The sequence below is a fragment of the Sus scrofa genome, chromosome 12, assembly GCF_054392235.1.
Source record: "Sus scrofa isolate SSC_HxYL_T2T_F1_AM1 chromosome 12, Sscrofa_HxYL_maternal_Yorkshire_Landrace_v2.0, whole genome shotgun sequence".
NCBI lineage: Eukaryota > Metazoa > Chordata > Mammalia > Artiodactyla > Suidae > Sus > Sus scrofa.
Window position 1 is genome coordinate 19,279,890 of NC_139394.1, and position 20,524 is coordinate 19,300,413.

Consider the following 20,524-nt stretch of genomic DNA (forward strand, 5'->3'; position numbering starts at 1 on the left):
TCACACACCCATCCCAAGGAAGTCAGCCTGTGCACTAGGGATCTGTCCAGCTGGTCCTGCTGCCCGTCCTCACCCCACTTCCCACCCCTCACCCCAGCCCCCCTACACACAGAGAATTCATCAGTGAGCCAGAGAGACCCTAGATCCAGCAACACAGGCAGAAGTTAAATATAGCTTTTCAGGCAAGTTAAATTAAGTATGGATTCCAGTTGGGAAGCAAGGTGAGATTGACACCTTCAAGAGCAACAGACCTGTTCTGAGGGTGTTTTTGAGTCAGAACTGCTGATTTAACTGACAGGAAGGTCCCTCCACCCCCAGCCCCTGCTGCCTCATTGGACTGTCTAGGCCAGAGGAAGGATCTTTCCTGCCTTGCGTATCATCAGGAGAGTAGCACACTCCCACAGGACCACCTCAGGACCTAGTGATAATAATATCATTGGAATCACAGCAGCAAGAAAATCCCGATGACCCTGGGGGTTGATGGAGCCCTTTTCTCCGGAAGAGCTCTCACTCAGACACGACGTCATCTGCCTTGGGAAGAGGGAAAGGGACTGGTCACGGAACAGAAACCTGAGCTGTCAGAGTCTTTCAGTCTTTTTTTTTTTTTTTTTTTTTTGTCTTTTTTGCTATTTCTTTGGGCCGCTCCCGCGGCATATGGAGGTTCCCAGGCTAGGGGTCTAATCGGAGCTGTAGCCACTGGCCTACGCCAGAGCCACAGCAACGTGGGATCCGAGCCGCGTCTGCAACCTACACCACAGCTCACGGCAACGCCGGATTGTCAACCCACTGAGGAAGGGCAGGGACCGAACCCGCAACCTCATGGTTCCTAGTCAGATTCGTTAACCACTGCGCCACGACGGGAACTCCGAGTCTTTCACTCTTAATTCCATTACTGGCCTCGCAGTCCAGCCACGACCGGGTAAGACCCAGGAGGGTCACTTTAACAGTCACTTTTCCAGCCTGTGATTACACATCTCCAAAGCTGAAAGACAAGGACAAGGACACATCTCCTTGACAAAGCTGGCAGTTCTAAATTATGTGTTAAAACAAAAATCAGTGACAACAAAACATTTAACATTTGGAGAACCTCACTGGGTGCCAGCTTCCTTGTAAACATGGAACCAGAATCCTCTCAATGAATTCTCACAATGGCCTTATGAATAGGTACTATTATTAGCCCGGCTTGATGGATACAGAAACCGAGACTCAGAGAAGTTAAGCAACGTCACAGAACCAGGACTGGAACCCATATGTGCCTTTGTCATTATGTCTTGGGGCCTCAAAGAAGGAGACAAACCAAAGACAGAATTTTAAGAGATCTGGGGAAGGTCTGTTTTCCTGTTCACGCTTCAGGTTCCAAAAGCCTCAAAGGAAGGGAAGCCTGGGGCCGAGGCTGCCACAGCAGGGCCCCTGGTGCAGCATTCACCAACCTACTAGGTACAAATTAGCCATCCGGCTAAATCCTAAATGTGATTTTTAAAGCAAAGCACAGGGAGACAAAAAGTAGGCTTGAATGGCTTATCGCTGATAAACTAGAGCAGCTCTCTTCTATAAATACAGTTTAGTAGTTTCCATGTACATTAGACTGGAGTCAAGAGGCTCTCCGGACTTTTGGTGCTATTTTCTTAAGCACATTAATTTACCTTTGGGGGCCTTACTCACTTAAATCCTGTTTCTTTTTGAAAAGGATTTGAGAGTTCCCACCGTGGCTCAGTGGTTAACGAATCCTGCTAGGAACCATGAGGTTGTGGGTTTGATCCCTGGCCTTGCTCAGTGGGTTAAAGATCCGGCGTTGCCATGAACTGTAGTGTGGGTTGCAGATGCAGCTTGGATCCCGAGTTGCTGTGGCTCTGGTGTAGGCCAGCGGCTACAGCTCTGAATTGACCCCTAGCCTGGGAACCTCCATATGCCGCAGGAGTGGCCCAGGAAATGGCAAAAAGACAAAAAAAAAAAAAAAAAAAAAAAGAAGAAGAAGAAGAAGAAAAGGATTTGAGAGAGCAAGCCTCCCAGATGAAACTATATCCATCACATCTGAGAGGGAAGACAGCATGAAGACCACCAGTTCCAGGGTCTCTGGCTGCACCCAGAGATAAGACATAACCCTGCCTGGGAGTTCTCTTATGGCGAAGCAGGTTAAGGATCCAACATTGTCACTGAAGTAGCTCAGGTTGCTGTTGTGGCACAGGTTGGATCCTTGCCCTGGGAACTTCCATGTGCCTCTGGTGCCGCCAAAACAACAACAACAACAAAACCCCGACATATTCCTACCTGGGCCCATCCCCAGAAATTCTGATTTCATTGGTGTGTGGTAGGGCTCCAGGTGGGATGATTCTAATATGCCAGTTTCAGATTTAGTCTCATCCCTCATCTTCTGAGGAGAGAGACAGGGAAGGGAAGAATGAGGCAGAAGAACGCCCCTCATGCTGCAGAAGAGAAAGTGGAAGGCCAGAGAATGAAGCACTTTGCCCTGGCTCGGGTGGCCAGCTGGTGGCCCCAGGCCTCCCGCCATCCAATAACTCTGCTGTCTCTGCCTCTCCATAAACTTTCTTCCCACGTCAAGTACGTCCTCATGGATGTGAACCTAATCACCCAGAGGACACAGCTCCTAGGCAAGAGCCCTTATGATTTAAAGGTAGGACAATCAGGCAGCCCATCTCTCTGGTTTTTTTATTTGTTTCTAAGACAGTTAAGTGGATTGTTTACATTTCCCATCATTTCTCAGCCTCTTACAGACCCCCCCCCCCAAAAAAAAGATAACATGTCAAGTAAAAGGAGAGCTGGGCAGACTGTTCCAAAATGTTCTGGGCCTGGGTGTTTACATCTTAAGAGCTCCTCTGCCATCTCTGATCACCAACACTTCCTTACCTCGTCTTCAAACTCCTCTTCCACTGCAAACAGCTTCTGCAGACTGCATGCCTGAAAGGAAAACAAAGCAATTGAGGCTGGAAAGAAATGCTGTTCGAAAGTACATTCTGTCTCCGATGTGCTTCCTTCCAATTCTAATAAGACCATCAGGTGACCTGTTTTCTTTCTTTCCTTCTTTCTTTTTTTTGGCATGCGGAATTTCCTGGGCCAGAGATCAAATCCATGCCACAGCAGTGACAATGCCGGATCCTTAACTGCTAGGCCACCAGGAAACTCCAAGTGTAGAGTTTTCTGGGAATAAGGAATGAGGCAAGAAGAGATGGGATTTACTTAGAGACTTAGATGATTTAGAATCCTTTCTTATGAAGTATTTCACTCAAATCCATTTGCATGAACCTTATCAGAGGGAGGAGGCAAAGGGAAGGCTGCTCAAGGGAGCCTGGGTCATTCATTAGACTCAGTCCTGTGCGAGTGGCTTAAGGATTTTGCAGCATCCCAAAGGTTTGGCCTGATGAATCTCTGTCAAACGTTAAGAGACACTACCATAAAGCCAGGCATGTCTTGTGGCCTTGTTTCCAAACCAGTGGCCTTGTTTCCAAACCAGCGGTTTCCTTTTATCTAATCCAACACCCCAAAGCTAGGATCCCAGGAAAGTGAGACACCCCAGTCCTTCTTTCTGGGCAGCAGGGCTGCTTGTGGCCACCACTAAAGTGCCTCAGTCCTGGAGCTCCCCTGGGGTGCAGCAGGTTAAGAATCTGGCACTAGCACTGCAGTGGCTCGGGTCGCTGCTGTGGCACAGATTTGATCCCTGGCCAGGAACTTCCACATGCCTGGGCAAGGCAAAAATAAATAAATAAAGTCAATCCTAGAGCCAAGGATTGTGCCTAACCCCAGATGCCAGGACAGCAAGAGCTACAATTAGGGAGACCAAACTGGAAGTGGGGCGGGGGTCTGGCGCAGGAGGCGTGATGTTTGAGCACACTGGGAAGGATGAATTGGAGTTCTCCAACATGAGAAAAGGCAGTGGGCGGGAAACTGAGGCCCAGAGGGAGGGAGGTGGAGAGACTTTCCCCGGGTGAACGGGTGTGTCCGTGCCAAGCCCTGACTAAACTCCGGACCTCACGACCCCACCGAGCTCACCCCCAAACCCTAACCCGGCCCTCCGGCTCGCACGGGGGGAGCGGCTGGAACCCGGAAGGCTGGTCCCCAGGGCGGCATTACCATGGAGACGGCCGGTGGGCTCCGGCCCGCGGCTTGGCCTTGCAGACCCCGACTCTAGGGGTCGCGGAGGCCTTGGCTTTGGCCCAGTTAGGAGAGTCGGAGTCCGGGCGATGGTGTCTCAGGACACAGGTCGGAGAGAGGCGTCTTTGCTAGCCAGGAGGGAGCCGAGGGAGGGTGGTCGCGGAAGCAGGAGGTAGGCGCCCTAGGCCGCGTTCGAAGCGGCCGCCACTCAGCGTCTCCGCCCTCTTAAAGGGGCAGACCTATTTCTCTCCCGCCGACGCAAAGGCCCTACACCGCAGACTTCCGCCCCGCCCTTAAAGGGAAACGGATGGGCTCTCCGTCGCCCCCAAGCGGCCCCCAGGGCCCAATCCACCTGTTCAGTGCGAGCTCAGGACAGAACGAGGTTGGGAATTCGGGACCCATTCTGTCCCATTCTGCTCACGCTACTTTCTTGTGTTAAGCATGCTAGGGACTGGGTACTACAGCGTGATACTCTTTCACACCAAAATCCACTCTGCTGATTTTTCTGTTCATCGGTGCATCCATGCATCTATCAATCCATCCATCTATTCTTGCAACACATATTTATTTAGCAAAAGTGTGCTTGGTCTGGCTCTTTTCAACCTTCATGTTTCAGCTTAGATCTCAGATCTTCCCTGTCACCTTATCACTCAAGTAACATCTCTGCCTCCATCACAGCGTTTATTTTCCTTCTCAGTATTTTTCATAATGCATAATTGTCATGGTTTACATCTTTATTGTGTGTCTTCCTCACTAGAATATGAGCTCCATGAGGGTAGGGACCTTGTCTGGCTTGTTCAACTTTGTATCCCTAGCCCTTAGAACAATGCTCAATAGAGTTATTGAAGGAGTGACACAATGACTACTATGTATCAGGCCCAGTGCTTGACACTGGGGATAGAGAAATGAATGACTCCTTGTGCTATCAAGTTCATGAACAAGTTAGGGAGGGGAGATACAGATCGAAAGATAGAGGGAGTTCCCTGGGAACTGAGATCCCCAAGCTGCTGCACAGCTGCAGGGAAAAAAAAGATAAGAGTCCAGGAGAGTTGTGCAGACAGACAGATGGGCAGGGGCCCAGTGATCTGGGGAGGCCAACCCTTGTCACTAATGCCTTCTGTGGTTATTGACTCAATTCGACCTCAGATTCCCTTCCAGTGACAGCCAGAGTGGCATAGTTTTGTTGTTGTTGTTGTTTTGGTCAAGCCCGAGGTATGTGGAAGTTCCCAGGCCAGGGATCAAGTCCCAACCAGGAGTTCCTATTGTGGCTCAGTGGAAACGAATCTGACTCGCATCCATGAGGACACAGGTTTGATTCCTGGCCTCGATCAGTGGGTTAAGGATCCAGTGTTGCCGAGAGCTGTGGTGTAGGCCAGTGGCTATAGCTCCATTGAACCCCTAGCCTGCGAACTTCCATATGCTGCATGTGTGGCCCCAAAAAAGACAAAAAAAAAAAAAAAAGTCCCAACCAGAGAACCAGAGCTATGACCTATGCCACAGCTGCAGCAATGCTAGACCTTTAACCCACTGTGCTGGGCTGGGGACTGAACAGGCACCTCAGAGACAAGCTGGATCATTAACCCACTGCTCCATTAGAACTCCTCTACCTCTTGTCTGGATGCCTTAGCCTCTACATCAGGACTTACCCTCTCCTGCTTGGACTTTGCCATAGCCTCCTGCATGGTCTCCCTAGCTCAAGCTCTCCTCTCTTCTGACCATTCTTCCTAATATGTAAATGAGATACTATTTTTCCACTGTAAAAAATTATTCAACTCCTCCCAGTCACCTGAGGATGACATACAAAATACCTAAGGCCTGCAGTGTCCTGGCATCTGCTTCCCTGTCCTAGCTCATCTTTCATCCAACTCCCAATCAATACCAATCCCTCTCCACCCCACTCATTCTTCATGCCCCACGCCTCCTCCAAGAAGCCTTCCTTAATTGCCCCAAGCCGACCCAAACCAGGTTTCCTTCTTCTTCACTTCCTGCATTTGCGGGTTTCCTCCATGATAGCTTAGATCTCTTGAATGCCCTGTATTGTCTTCAAATTTCTCTCACACCTCCCTGCTTGGACTTTGAACTCTTTCAGGACGAATGACTATAACTTTTCACTTTTGTGAGCCAGCACTTGGCACAGGACCCAGCACACAGAAGATACTCAGCAAGTGTTTGTTGAATGACCTAACGCCACTTCTGAGAAGGGAGTGCAAAGGAGTCTAGGCAACTCCATGCTCACTTCCCCAAATACCTATCGTTGCTGGATGACGAGCCTCACGTTCTTAGGTACAAGGGAGCACACCTCGGGTATGTATTTCTGTGAGTGTGTAGTGGTTTTTTTATTCGTTTGTTTGTTTTTGGCTCTTTTAGGGCTGCACCCACATCACCCGGAAGTTCCCAGGCAAGGGGTTGAATCAGACCTGCAGCTGCCAGTCTATACCACAGCCACAGCAATGCCCGCTCCAAACTGCATGTGAAGCAAACACTGAAGCTCATGGCAACGCCAAATCCTTAACCCACTGAGCGAGGCCAGGAATCGAGCCCACAGCCTCATGGATACCAGTCAGGTTCATAACCCACTGAGCCACGGCAGGAACTCCGTGAGTGAGTGTTTGGAGACAGCAGGCCACATTGCCTATGGAGTTAGACAAATCTTGGTTCATATTTGACCCTGGTCCTAACTGGCCATGTGACCTTAAGTAAGTTACTTTACCTCTCTGAACCTTAGTTGTCCCCTCTATGAAAATGGAATAACACATCTTCCTCACAGGGTTGCTGTGAGATTAAATGAATTAATGCATCGAAAAGGCCAACTCCATGCCTGGCACGTTGGCAGGGGCTCAACAATGTGGGTTCGCTCCCCCCCTACTTGAGTTTGCAAACATGTGCTGAGATTTGTTATGGGAACCACATGGCTTGAGTTTGTATCTATTTCAGCACATTTGCAAATGCATTTCATCCTCATTTGTATTTTTAACGTATGAACAGTTGAATGCCATTCAGGGTGATGAGGCTCCTTTATGTGTTTACATTTGTCTTGGTATGGACAGTGGCATACACTGGAAGTGTGTACCCATACTGAGCCTTTTGTGCGGCTGTGTTGGTGCGTGGGTGTTGTGTGTTGAATGCCTGTAGGGGATGTGCATAGAATTTCGTGGAATTAAATGTGTGCATTGCATACAAGGGTGGGGGCCGGTGTGTATGGGGTGGAAGAGGGGCTGGTCTGTTTGTGTGGCTCTGTGTATGTGAAGGTTTTGTAGACCAGCGCTGTGGCATAGAACTTTCTGCATGGTGGCTATTGAGTACTTGAAGTGTGGCCAGTGTGATGGAGGAACCGAGGATTTTTTTTTTTTTTTTTTTGCCTTTTAGGGCTGTACCTGCGGTATATGGAGGTTCCCAGGCTAGGGGTTGAATGGGAGCTACAGCTGCCGGCCTACACCACAGCCGCAGCAACGCCAGATCGGAGCCGCGTCTGCGACCTACCCCACAGCTCACGGCCGTGCGGGATCCTTAACCCACTGAGCAAGGCCAAGGGTCGAACCCCAAATCCTCATGGTTCCTAGTCGGATTCGTTTCCGATGCGCCAGGAGGAGAACTCCAGGAGGCGAGGTTTTAATTGGATTTAATTGTAATTAATTTAAATGTAAATAGTCACAGGTAGACTATGAATAGAAACCTCAAACTTGTTCTCGATAGTCTAAGTGACATGCGCCCTCCTCCCTCTTACCACGGAAACCTATCCAGCCCGGCCGGACCCCAGAAGAAAAACAGACTCGCTGGAGCCCCGCCCGCGCGTGTTTGCGTGTGTGCGCGCGCGCGTGTGTGTGTGAAACGTACAGAGGGGGCTGCTGCCGCTCCCCCCGCCCCACACCCCGCAAGTCCCCAGGGGAGCAGTGAATCAGCCTGACAATGAGGTGAGTCATTCATGAACTGCTCGGCCGACCCAGCAGGCGGGAAGCAAACGTCAGCCAGCCTCCCAGTCCTGCCCCCCCAACCCCCCCAGTGGGATCGCTCAACCCCACGCACTGCAGATGTTGAAGAAACTGACGCGGACGAATCCAGGCACCAAAGCTCATCTCCTAGATCCCTCCCTCTGGTTTGCAATCCATTCATCCCCCAGCCCCTTTCTCCCTTCTTGGGGCGTGTGAGTCATTCCAAGATCTAAGCCTCCAGTTCAACGCCCACCTCCCCAAGCCTCTTCAGGACAGTCTTCCTCCAAGGTTGGGGTGGAGTGGGGGCAGGGACCCCTGGTGCAGCGCCAGGGTTTGCCTTTAGAAAAGAGGCTGACCCCCTCAGGACCGTGGGGGTGGGCTGGGCCCCGGGCAGGCTGCAGCTGGCAGGATCTCTACAAGCCCTGCGTCCAGCTGCTTGCAGCACCAAGACCAGGGGCGTGGGGGGAAGCAGGGACGAGTTGCTTAAACTTGCTGCCCCTGGAGTGTCTGAGGCTGGTGATGAGGAGGGGATGGGGAAATGGCAGTATTCCTCTGATGAGTTCCCTTGTGGCCCAGTGGGTTAAGGATCAGATTTGTCACTGCTGCGGTTCGGATCACTGTGTGGCTCTGCCCCAGGAACTTCCATATGCCGCAGGCTCTGCCAAAAAAAAAAAAAGGGGGGACTGTTCTGCTTGCAATAGACAAAATATGAAAGCAACTTAAATGTCCATCAACAGATGAATGGATAGAGAAGATATGAATGGTACACACACAATGGAATGTTCAGCCATAAAAAAGAATAAAAATGTTGCCATTTTCAGCAACATGGGTGGACCTAGAGATTATCACACTAAGTGAAATAAGTCAGAAAGAGTAAGATGAATAACATATGATATCATAGGTAGAATCTAAAATATGACATAGGAGTTCCCGTTGTGGCTCAGAGGGTTAAGAACCTGATTAGTATCCATGAGGATGAGTTCCATCCCTGGCCTTGCTCAGTGACTCAGTGGGTTAAGGATCTGGTGTTGCCTAGAGCTGCGGTGTAAGTCAAAGACACAGCTTGGATCTGGCATTGCTGTGGCTGTGGTGTAGGACAGCAACTGCAGCTCCAACACAGCCCCTAGCCTGGGAACTTCCATGTGACGCAGGTGCAGCCCCAAAGAGAAAAAGGAAAAAAAATGACATAAATGAACTTATCCATGAAACAGAAACAGACTCACAGGCATAGGGAACAGATTTGTGGTTGCCAAGAAGGAGAGGGAGTAGGGAGGGATGGATTGGGTATTTGGGAGTAGCAGATGCCAACTATTATATACAGAATGGATAAACAACAAGGTCCTACTGTACAGCACAGGGAACTACATTCAATCTCCTGTAATAAACTATAATGGAAAAGAATATGAATATATATATACATGTATGACTAAATCACTTTGCTGTGTAGCAGCAACTAACATAACATTGTAAATCAACTATACTTCAATAAAATATTTTTTTTGTCTTTTTTTTTTTTGCTATTTCTTTGGGCCGCTCCCGCGGCATATGGACGTTCCCGGGCTAGGGGTCGAATCGGAGCTGTAGTCACCGGCCTATGCCAGAGCCACAGCAACGCAGGATCCAAGCCGCGTCTGCAACCTACACCACAGCTCACAGCAACGCCGGATCCTTAACCCACTGAGCAAGGGCAGGGACCGAACCCGCAACCTCATGGTTCCTAGTCGGATTTGTTAACCACTGTGCCATGACGGGAACTCCTCTTTTTTTTTTTTTTGCCTTTTAGGGCTGCACCTGCGGCATATGGAGGTTCCCAGGCTAGGGGTCGAATGGGAGCTACAGCTGCCAGCCTAAGCCACAGCCATAGCAACACCAGATCCGAGCCACGTCTGCTATCTACACCACAGCTCACAGCAATGCCAGATCCTTACCCCACTGAGCAAGGCCAGGGATCAAACCGGCATCCTCATGGATCCTAGTCTGGATCATTAACTGCTGAACCATGACAGGAACTCCAGAACGAATGACTTTTTGTTTAAAACGCTTAACAAAAGCCATTTACTGGGCAGTCTTTCAACCTGACCTTGAGTTCTAGGAATAGGGGTGCCAGATAAACTACAGGACACCCACTTAAATTCGAGTTTCAGATAAGGAATAATATTTTTTTTTGGCTGTGGCCGTGGCATGTGGAAGTTCCTGGGCCAGGGATCCAACCTGTGCCACAGCTGTAACCAGAGCCACAGCAGTGACAACAATGGATCTTTAACCCACAGAGCCAGAGGGGAACTCCAATAATTTTTTATTGTAAGTATAAAAATAAATAAGTTGGGAGTTCCTCTTGTGGCTCAGCGGAAAAGAACCTGACTAGGATCCATGAGGATGTGGGTTCGATCCCTGGCCTCGATCACTGGATTAAGGATCCTGTGTTGCCATGAACTGTAGTGTAGGTCACAGATGTGGCTCAGATCCCACATTGCTGTGGCTGTGGCGTACACCAGCAGCTGCAGCTCTGATTGGACCCCTAGCCTGGGAACCTCCAAGTACCAACAGTGCAGCCCTAAAAAAAAAAAAATAAATAAATAAATAAATAAGTTAAACAAGTCATGAAATTGGAGTTCCCATCGTGCTTCAGTGGTCAGCGAACCCAACTAAGTTCCATGAGTACGCAGGTTTGATCCCTGGCTTCGCTCAGTGGGTTAAGGATCCGGTGTCACCTTGAGCTGTGGTGTAGGTCCCAGACATGGCTCAGATCCCAAGTTGCTGTGGCTGTGGTGGAGGCTGGCAGCTCCAGCTCCAATTCGACCCCTAGCCTGGAAACTTCCATATGCTGTGGGTGCGGCCCTAAAAAGACAAAAGACTCCCCCCCCAAAAGAAGTCATGAAATCTTTTTTCTTTCTTTTCTTTTCTTTCTTTTTTTTTTTTTGCTTCCTAGGGCCACACCTATGGCATATGGAGGTTCCCAGTTCAAATCAGAGCTACAGCTACCGGCCACAGCCACAGCCACAGCCACAACCACGCGGTATCTGAGCTGCCTCTGGGACCTTCACCATAGCTCAAGGCGACACTGGATCCTTAACCCACTGATCAAGGCCAGGGATCAACACACATCTTCATGGATACTAGTCAGAATCCTTACTGCAGAGTCACAATGGGAACCTCCAACAGTCATGAACTCTTTGCATAAGTATACAAAATTATTCCTTGTTTATCTGAAATGTGATTTTTTTTTCTTTTTTCTTTTTAGGGCCGCACCTATGACATATGGAAGTTCCCAGGCTAGGGGTCGGTCTAATTGGAACTGCAGCTGCCAGCCTACACGACAGGTATAGCAACACCAGATCAAGTAGTGTCTGTGACCTACACCACAGCTCACAGCACCTTGGGATCCTTAACCCAATGAGCGAGGCCAGGATTTGTACCGGCATCTTCGTGGATGCTAGTTGGGTTTGTTACCGCTGAGACACAAGGGGAACTCCTGAAATGTAAATTTAACTGGGCATCCAATTCTGGCAACCCTCGTCTGGAGTCCTTGCACCTGCAGGATCCCTGGGGCCGAGAAACACACCCAGGTAGGTAGGGATGGACATCTGGGCTGGCAGCCCCACCCACCCCTAAGGCAATTCCGCAAAGTCTGGGCAAGTGGGATGGGGACCCAGGAGCTGGAAACAGCCGGGCGGGGCAGAGGTCGTTTTCAGTGTCCAGGTCGAGTACCTTGTTCAGGGAGTGGCAGTGGCAGTGGCATTTCTGCTGGCCCGGAACCAAGGGGTGGTAACACTAAGGCTGGAGGTGAGGGTTGGCCTCACCCTTTGCCATGCCCTGTGCTGATCGTGAGTTCCCCACGTCATGCTCCAGCCGCCCAGGGAGGAGGACGTCAGTGCCCATGTTTATGGGTAAGGAAATCCTAAGAGATAACGAATTTATCTAAGATAAAAAATGTCTAGGCACAGCAGAAGGGAATCCAACTAGGAGCCATGAAGTTGTGGGTTCAATCCCTGGCTTTGCTCAGTGGGTTAAGGCTCTGGCGTTGCTGTGAGCTGTGGTGTAGGTCGCAGACGCGGCTCAGATCCCGAGTTGCTGTGGCTCTGGTTGTAGGCTGGTAGCTGTAGCTCCCATTAGACCCCTAGACTGGGAACCTCCATATGCCTCGGGTGCGGCCCTAAAAAGCAAAAAAAAAAAAAAAAAAAAAGAGTTCAAGTTCACAGAGCTGGTAAGTGGCAGAGCTGCAATCCAGGTCTAGATCTTTACCCCTTCTCTGGGGTTGGGTCCAGTGGTGAAACTAATCCGGCTCTGGGTCCTGATAACATGGGATCAGATCCCTGTATCTTCACCTACTGGGTTTGCAGCTTTGGGGCAGTTCCTCAAGACTCCTGAGCCTCAGGTCCTTCTTTTTTTTTTTTTTTTTAGGGCTGTACCCAAGGCATATGGAGGTTTCCAGGCTAGAGGTTGAATCAGAGCTACAGCTGCCAGCCTACACCACAGCTGCGGCAATACCAGATCTGAGCTGCATCTGTGACCTACACCACAGCTCATGGCAGTGCTGGATCCTTAACCCACTGAATGAGGTCAGAGATCAAACTTGCGTCCTCATAGATACTATTTGGGTTCGTTCCCACCAAGCCACAGTGGGAACTCCCCCTTCATCTTTTTAAAATTTTTTTTCTTTTGGCTGTGCCTTTGGCATATGGAAATTTCTGGGCTAGGAATTGAACCTATGCCACAGCAGCGACCCAAGTCACTGCAATGACAATGCCAGATCCTTAACCTGTTGGGCCACAGGAGCTTTTATAGGCAGAACTGGCCTGTGTCTCCCAGGGTCCCTCCTTTGCCACTGCTTCACTCTGCTTCTTGGGGCTGCGTTGTTTCCACAGGATCATAAGCTCCCAGAGGGCAGGCACATTTGCACCCTCTGTCCCCTCCCTGACACACATGCCCCGCCCAGAGAAGAGCCTCTGGAGGGACCTGCTGACATACAGGATGTGACTGGCCATAGCTGCCCTTGCACTGTTATGTTTATGTGACCTTGACTCTTGAACAGGCAGACAGGAACCCCACACAGTACAGGAAATCCTGGGCCTCCCTTCCAGGTCCTGGTAGGGCAGTGGGGGAGAGGGTAGGCTTCCTTTTCAGCTACCCCCCAGGACCTTCTGCTCTTCTCACTGCTGGAGGGGTACGAAGGCTCAGAATGGGTCACTTCTGGGTCCTTGAGGGGAGCTGGGCTGAGAAGCTTTGTCACCTGCTGTTCTTTAGCAGGCAACTAGCTGCTGGGGGCGGTTCTTGGTCGATATACTGGCAGCTTTTTTTTTTTTTTTTCTTTCTCTCTGTCCATTGCATATATATTAAAGGTACCATGACAAATGGCTGTAGCTGCACCCGGAATAATCTTTATTTTTAAACAAACTCACAGCTTGTTCTAGGAGCCACAATGCTGGCTTTCTCAAAGCTTGGCCATCGCTGAGAGAACAGACAATACCCTGCTTCTCATCACTAGGCCAGGAAGGCAGGAGGTGGGAGGTCTGGGAAGGGACAAAAGGGGTCAAGGGCCAGGTAAGACCCTCACCTCTGAGGCTCTCTTGTTTTTTGTTTTAGTTCTTTTTTTTTTTTTCTTTCTTTCTTTTTCTTTTTAAGGCCGTGCCCTCGGCATAGGGAAATGCTCAGGCTAGGGATCGAATCAGAGCTGCCGCTGCTGGCCACAGCCACAGCCACAGCCACAGCAATTCAGGATCCGATCCACATCCGACACCTACACCACGGCTCATGGCTAAAACAGATCCTTCACCCACTGAGTGAAGCCAGGAATCCAACCCGCGTCCTCATGGATACTAGTCGGGTTCTTAACCCACTGAGCCATAATGGGAACTCTTTAGTTTTAGTTTTCTTGAGCTACAGCTCTGGAATTGTTAAACCCCAGAGGTGGAAAAATCCTCAAAAGTCATCCATTCAATCATACGTATTTACAGATGAGGAAACTAAGGTCCAGAGGGATAGCGGCTTGCCCAGGCACCTGCTGCCCTCCACCCAAACATCTCAAATAGTCAAGCACAGCTATAGCTGGATGCTGGCCTGAAGCCAGTTTCTTTCTGCCTCAGGGCTGGAGGAGAGGGCCCTGAGGGGAAGACAGGAACCGAGCAGAGTGGGAATGGGTTTTCTGTCCTTCCTTCTCAGCTTCACCTGTTGGACCAGGAATGTCTCCAGCTAGAAGGAAGGAAATCCCGTCCAGCATTCATTATCCTACAGGTAAAGAAACAGAGCCCCATGGAGAGGAAAGGACTTGTCCAGGGTTATACTGAGAGGCCTGGGCCAAACTCAGGTATCCTGGGGGCCACTTTTTTTTTTTAATTTTTAATTTGTCAAACTCCCAATCCATCCCTCCCACCAACCCTGGGCAGTTTTCATAAAACTCTGCATAGCTTAGTCCTCAGTAACAAGCCTTTGCTTTGTGCCTTGGGGCACATGAATTTTTTGCCCTAAACTCTCTTTTGCCTCCTGGGTCTATTGTAAACAGCCCACGGGCAGGACTGTACCTTAAAGCATCCTGAAGGATCTAAGCTTTGAAGCCTTACTCTGTGCTGGATGCTGTGACATCTGATTTGGGATTCTCGGAGGGTTGGAACCGAAAGGGACCTTGGAGTACAGATGTCCAGTCTTATTTCCCACAAAAGGACACCAAGGCCCAGAAGGGAAATGACTCACCCAGCAGCACATTAGACTGGAGCTGATCCTAGGACCCGGGTTTTCTCACCTCCTGTCCTGTTTTCATATTTTATTTTTGATTTTTTTTTTGCAGTCCCCAAAGTACCTAATATGGTGCTAGCCTCATAATTTTTCAATAAGCTCCGTAAATTCTTTGATTTTTCTTTTTTTTTTTTTCTCTTTTCACAGTCACACCTGTGGCATACGGACGCTCCCAGGCTGGAGGTCAAATCAGAGCTGCAGCTGCTGGCCTATGCCACTTGCAGCAATGCCAGATTCTTAACCCATTGAGCGAGGCCAGGGATCAAACCCCAGTCTTCACGGAGACTATGTTGGGTTCTTAACCCGCTGAGCCACAAGGGGACCTCCAGCTCAATAAATTCTTGCTGAATGAACTAGAAACAAGATGCCTCTATGTACAAGTTGACCTCGGTAATAGATAAAAACTTTCAAGAATGCATAGTTCCTTTGATAAATATTTACCAAATGCATCAGTTTACCAGCTCAGTTCTTCTTTGTTCTGTATTATTTTCTGCCCGAGGCCCAGCTGGACTATTCCCACACTAGGCACTCTTCGAAGGCCAGCAGGGCTGCCTAAAATGTTGCTCCACCAGAGACCAGACCTCTTGGCTGGACCATTCTGACAAGGGCCGCCCCAGAGCCTCTGGAATTCTTCCCATGGATCTGGGCGTTTCCACCCCAGGAGAGATGCTAGATGGGAGTTAGCATGCTCTGGGGAACAGACAGGTCACCCAGTGCCAATGCGCCCTCACCCGCAAAGTCTGGAGAGCATAGGTACCGGGTGGGTGAGAGGGGCTTGGAGAAGACGGGGGCTGTTGCGCAGCATCTACCCAGCAGGGAGAACGTTTGCTCTTTGTCCTGCTCCAAGAACCGGCCAGGACGTTTGTCATGATTTCAGACAGGAATAGAAGCTCCCAGAGCCTCTAGCAGTGCTGCTCACCACTCCTCATTCCACTCCCCAGCCTTGATGCCTCCTTCTCAAAGTCCAGGGGTGCTGCCAACCTGTCAGGCGATCGGTTTAAATGCCTGGCTCTCCTCCGAGATTGATTTTTCTTCTACCATGAGGCCAAATTCACCACTGGGTCCCAGGGCCAGAAGTTTTCCCTGTCCAGAGTTCCTGTCTCGGCTCAGCGGTAACGAACCCGACTAGTATCCATGAAGACGTGGGTTCAATCCCTGGCCTCGCTCAGTGGGTTAAGGATCTGGCCTTGCCTTGAGCTGTGGTGTAGGTCCTACACGCAGCTTGGATCCCACGTTGCTGTGGCTGTGGCTGTGGTGTAGGCTAGTGGCTGCAGCTCCAATTTGACCCCTAACCTGGGAACGTCCATGTGCCGTGGGCGTGGCCCTAAAAAGACCAAAAAACCCGACCCCCCACCCACGTTTTCCCATCAGCTGCTAGATCCCATCGGCTCTCTCTTTCTACATCAGGAAACCGAGATGATGGTTAAGGAGACACCCCCATGACCCCTGTTTCCATGGTGAATGGTCCTGGCAAGGGCCCACCCTAGGGATTCATAGCAAAGGCAGTTTCATTCTCTATGGGACGTCAGAGATCCTTAAAGGCAGCTGCATCTCTACATCTCTGGTACCTACAGCATGTCCTCAAGAAACCTAAGAATTAATGTGGGAGTTCCCGTCGTGGCGCAGTGGTTAACGAATCCGACTAGGAACCATGAGGTTGCGGGTTCGGTCCCTGCCCTTGCTCAGTGGGTTGACGATCCGGCATTGCCGTGAGCTGTGGTGTAGGTTGCAGACGCGGCTCGGATCCCGCATTGCTGTGGCTGTGTTGTAGGCTGGCAGCTACAGCTCCGGTTTGACCCCTAGCCTGGGAAACTCCATATGCCCCAGGTGTGGCCCCAGAAATAGCAAAAAGACAAAAAAAAAAAAGAATTAATGTGGAGTTATTTCACCCTCAACTTACCAGAGAAGAGAAAATCCGAAGGCTCCTCAGAACCCCATCTGGTGAATTCTCCCAACTTCTGGGGCATTAGTCCATGGTCGGGATAAGGTGATGATCTCAGAGAACTCCAGAGAACAGAGCTAGAGTGCTGAACTTTGGAGCGGGGTCCTGCAGGCCCTGTACCTAGGGATTGAGGGACAGAGAGATGTGGGTTTGAATCCAAGTTCTTGTTTGCATGAGCTCTGTGACTCTGGGTAAGTTATTTAGCTTCTGGCCATCATCAAAAAGTCTACAAACGATAAATGCTGGAGAGGGTGTGGAGAAAAGGGAACCCTATTACACTGTTGGTGGGGCCACTGGTGCAACCACTGTGGAAAACAGTATGGAGGTTCCTCAGAAAACTAAAAATAGAATTACCATTTGATCCAGCAACCCTACTCTTGGACATCTATACAGGGAAAACCATGATTCGAAAAGACACATGTGCTCCAATGTTCATTGCAGCCCTATACACACTAGCCAAGACATGGAAACAACCTCAATGTCCATTGACAGAGGAGTGGATCCAGAAGATGTGGTACATATACACAATGGGGTATTACTCAGCCACTGAAAGGAAAGAAATAATGGCATTTGCAGCAACATGGATGAACCTAGAAATTATCATGTTAAGGAGTTCCCGTCGTGGTGCAGTGGTTAACGAATCCGACTAGGAACCATGAGGTTGCGGGTTTGATCCCTGCCCTTTCTCAGTGGGTCAAGGTTCTGGCGTTGCCATGAGCTGTGGTGTAGGTTGCAGACGCAGCTCAGATCCTGCGTTGCTGTGGCTCTGGCATAGGCTGGCAGCTACAGCTCCGATTCAACCCCTAGCCCGGGAACCTCCATATGCCGCCGGAGCAGCCCAAGAAATGGCAAAAAGACAAAAAAAAAAAAAAAAAAAAAATTATCATGTTAAGTGAAGTTAGTCAGACAGTGAGACACCAATGTCATATGCTATCAGTTACACGGCATAGGCCAGAGGCTACAGCTCTGATTCAGCCCCTAGCATGGAAACCTCCGTATGCCATGGGGGCACCCTAAAAAGCAATGAATAAATAAATACATAAATAAAGGACACAATGAACTTCCTTGCCGAATAGATACTGACTCTTAGTCCTTGAAAAACTTACGGTTTCCAAAGGAGACAGGTGTGTGGGGGGGGATGGGCTGGGGGTTTGGGATGGAAAAGCTATAAAACTGGGTTGTGATGATTGTTGTACAACTATAAATGTAATAAAATTCATTGAGTTAAATAAATAAATAAATGTAATAAAAAAGTTATATAGCTTCTCTGAGCCTCAGTCCCTTCACCTGCCGGATGGGAAGTGCTTGGCCATGAGACAGTTATTGACATTCATCATATCAGTTGGGGACCTATTTCCTCATACGCTGCGATCTTTTTTTTTTTTTTTTTTTTTTTTTGGCTTTTTGTCTTTTCTAGGGCCGCTCTTGCAGCATATGGAGGTTTCCAGGCTAGGGATCTAATTGGAGTTGAAGCCACCAGCCTACGCCAGAGCCATAGCAAAGAGGAATCTGAGCCTGGAATGCAACCTACACCACAGCTCACGGCAACACCACATCCTTAACACACTGAGCGAGGGTTCCTTGTGGTTCCTAGGCGGATTCATTAACCACTGAGCCACGACGGGAACTCTGGAAATAATATTTTTTATTTTTATTTTTATTTTTTGTCTTTTCTAGGGCCACTCCTGTGGCATATGGAGGTTCCCAGGCCCGGGGTCTAATTGGAGCCACAGCTGCCAAACCTATGCCAGAGCCACAGCAACACGAGATCCGAGTTGCGTCTGCAGCCTACACCACAGCTCACGGCAATGCCGGATCCTTAACCCACTGAGCAAGGCCAGGGATCGAACCCGCAACCCCATGGTTCTTAGTTGTATTTGTTAACTACTGAGCCACGACGGGAACTCCAAATAATATTTTTTAAAAAAGAATGTACAGGAGTTCCCGTCGTGACTCAGCGGAAACGAATCCAACAAGTATCTATAATCTGAGCCATGTCTATGATTTAATTTAAAATGAAATGAAATCAAAATAAAATTAAAATGCCGCAGAACAATTTCGTTTAAAACTCTTCGGGGAAGTTCCCATCATGGCTCAGTGGAAACGGACCTGACTAGCATCCATGAGGATGCAGGTTTGATCCCTGGCCTTGCTCAGCAGGTTAAGTATCTGGCGTTGCAGTGAGCTGTGGTGTAGGTTGCAGACGTGGCTTGGATCTGGTGTTGCTGTGGCTGTGGTGTAGGCCAGCGGCTACAGCTCTGATTCGATCCCTAGCCTGGGAACTTCCATATGCTGTGGGTGCGGCCCTACAAAGACAAAAAAAAAAAAAAAAAAAAGAAGAATATGTGTGTGTGTGTGTGTGTGTGTGTGTGTGATTGGGTCACTTTGCTGCATAGCAGAAGTTGGCACAACATTGTAAACGAGCTATTCTTCAATTTAAAAAAAATTAAAAGAATAACAGCCAATGGATGGCACCATCATTCCAGAAAAAAAGGCAAGAAGACCCCTGTTTTAGAATGACATGGGATGACTTTGTAAGGGTGGCCTTTCTGCTCAAAGTCCACAGTCAACAAGTGCTCATCTTGGAGTTCCCGATGTGGTGCAGTGGGTTAATGATCTGGGGTTATCTCTTTAGCTGCTCAGGTCACTGCCGAGGAGTAAATTCAATCCCCTCCCCAGCCCAGTGGGTTAAGGATCTGGCTTAACTGTGGCATAGGTCTCGGCCCGGGAATTTACATATGCCATGGGTGCAGCCAAAGGGGAAAAAAAATTGCTCATCTTGGCTTACAGTTAACATTTATATGGGGAAGAGACGGACACTAACCCAACAATGCCATAAATAGATGTATGTATTTACAGGTCGTTATCAGGGTCAATGTATTTAATTGAAAGACCAAGGAAGGCCTCTAGCAGGAAGTGATGTTTCATTGAGCTCTATGGATGAGTAAGAGTTAGCCAGGCAGAGGGAAGAGGGGAAGGGAACATTCTAGAAAGAAAAAACAGCCTGTGCAAAGGTCCTGAGGAACAAGGGACACATTATTCAATGACATGAGAGAAAGCCGCAATGGCTGGTGTACAGAGAGCTAAGGAGAAGACCAGCTGCAGCAAAATCCCCTGAGGTACTTATTAAAAATGAAGATTCTGGAGTCTCCGCCGTGGCGCAGTGGTTAACGAATCCGACTAGGAACCATGAGGTTGCGGGTTCGGTCCCTGCCCTTGCTCAGTGGGTTAACGATCCGGCGTTGCAGTGAGCTGTGGTGTAGGTTGCAGACGTGGCTGGGATCCCTCGTTGCTGTGGCTCTGGTGTAGGCCAGTGGCTATAGCTCCGATTGGACCCCTAGCCTGGGAACCTCCATATGCCGCGGGAGTGGCCCAAGAAATAGCAAAAAAGACAAAAAAGACAAAAAAAAAAAAAAAAAAAAAAGAAAATTCCGGGCCCATCACCACTGAAAAACAAGCTCTGCCAGTGGGATTTAGGAATCGGCATTTTCAAGCACCCTAAAGTTTTTTTTTTCCTCTTTAGGGCTGTATCTGCAGCATATGGAATTCCTAGCCGCACCACAGCAATTCCGATCGAAGCTGCCTCTGCAACCTATGCAACAGCTTGCAGAAACACCAGAACCTTAACCCACTGATCGAGGCCAGGGGTTGAACCTGCATCCTCATGGGTATTAGCCAGGTTCTTAACCTGCTGAGCCACAACAGGAACTCCCTAAAGTTTAAAAACCACCTTTCTGGGCCAGATATAGATTTCAGTGACAACACTGGAAAGCCTTTAAGCTCTCCCTTGATTAGATTTATGTTCTAAAAAAGGTTA

General features: G+C 49.2%; 1 protein-coding gene across 8 annotated transcripts in view; it reads right to left on the reverse strand.

Annotated features, from left to right (window-relative positions):
* The window catches only part of HROB (homologous recombination factor with OB-fold), a 37,987-nt gene that overhangs the window by 15,809 nt on the left and 1,654 nt on the right, over nucleotides 1-20,524 (reverse strand). For 6 of the 8 annotated variants that reach the window (XR_014821096.1, XR_014821097.1, XR_014821098.1 and 3 more), the window contains exons 1-2: nucleotides 4,087-4,342; nucleotides 2,866-2,916 (exon numbers count right to left, since the gene is read on the reverse strand). Coding sequence is in view for 2 of the 8 variants with exons in the window: in XM_021066894.2 (XP_020922553.2) it covers nucleotides 2,866-2,916; nucleotides 4,087-4,089 (54 nt within the window). In the remaining 6 variants the exon portion in view is untranslated. Of the gene's footprint in view, nucleotides 1-2,865; nucleotides 2,917-4,086; nucleotides 4,343-16,665; nucleotides 16,828-20,524 lie in introns of those variants that run through there. The other 2 variants (XR_014821099.1, XM_021066897.2) reach the window with 1 other exon arrangement.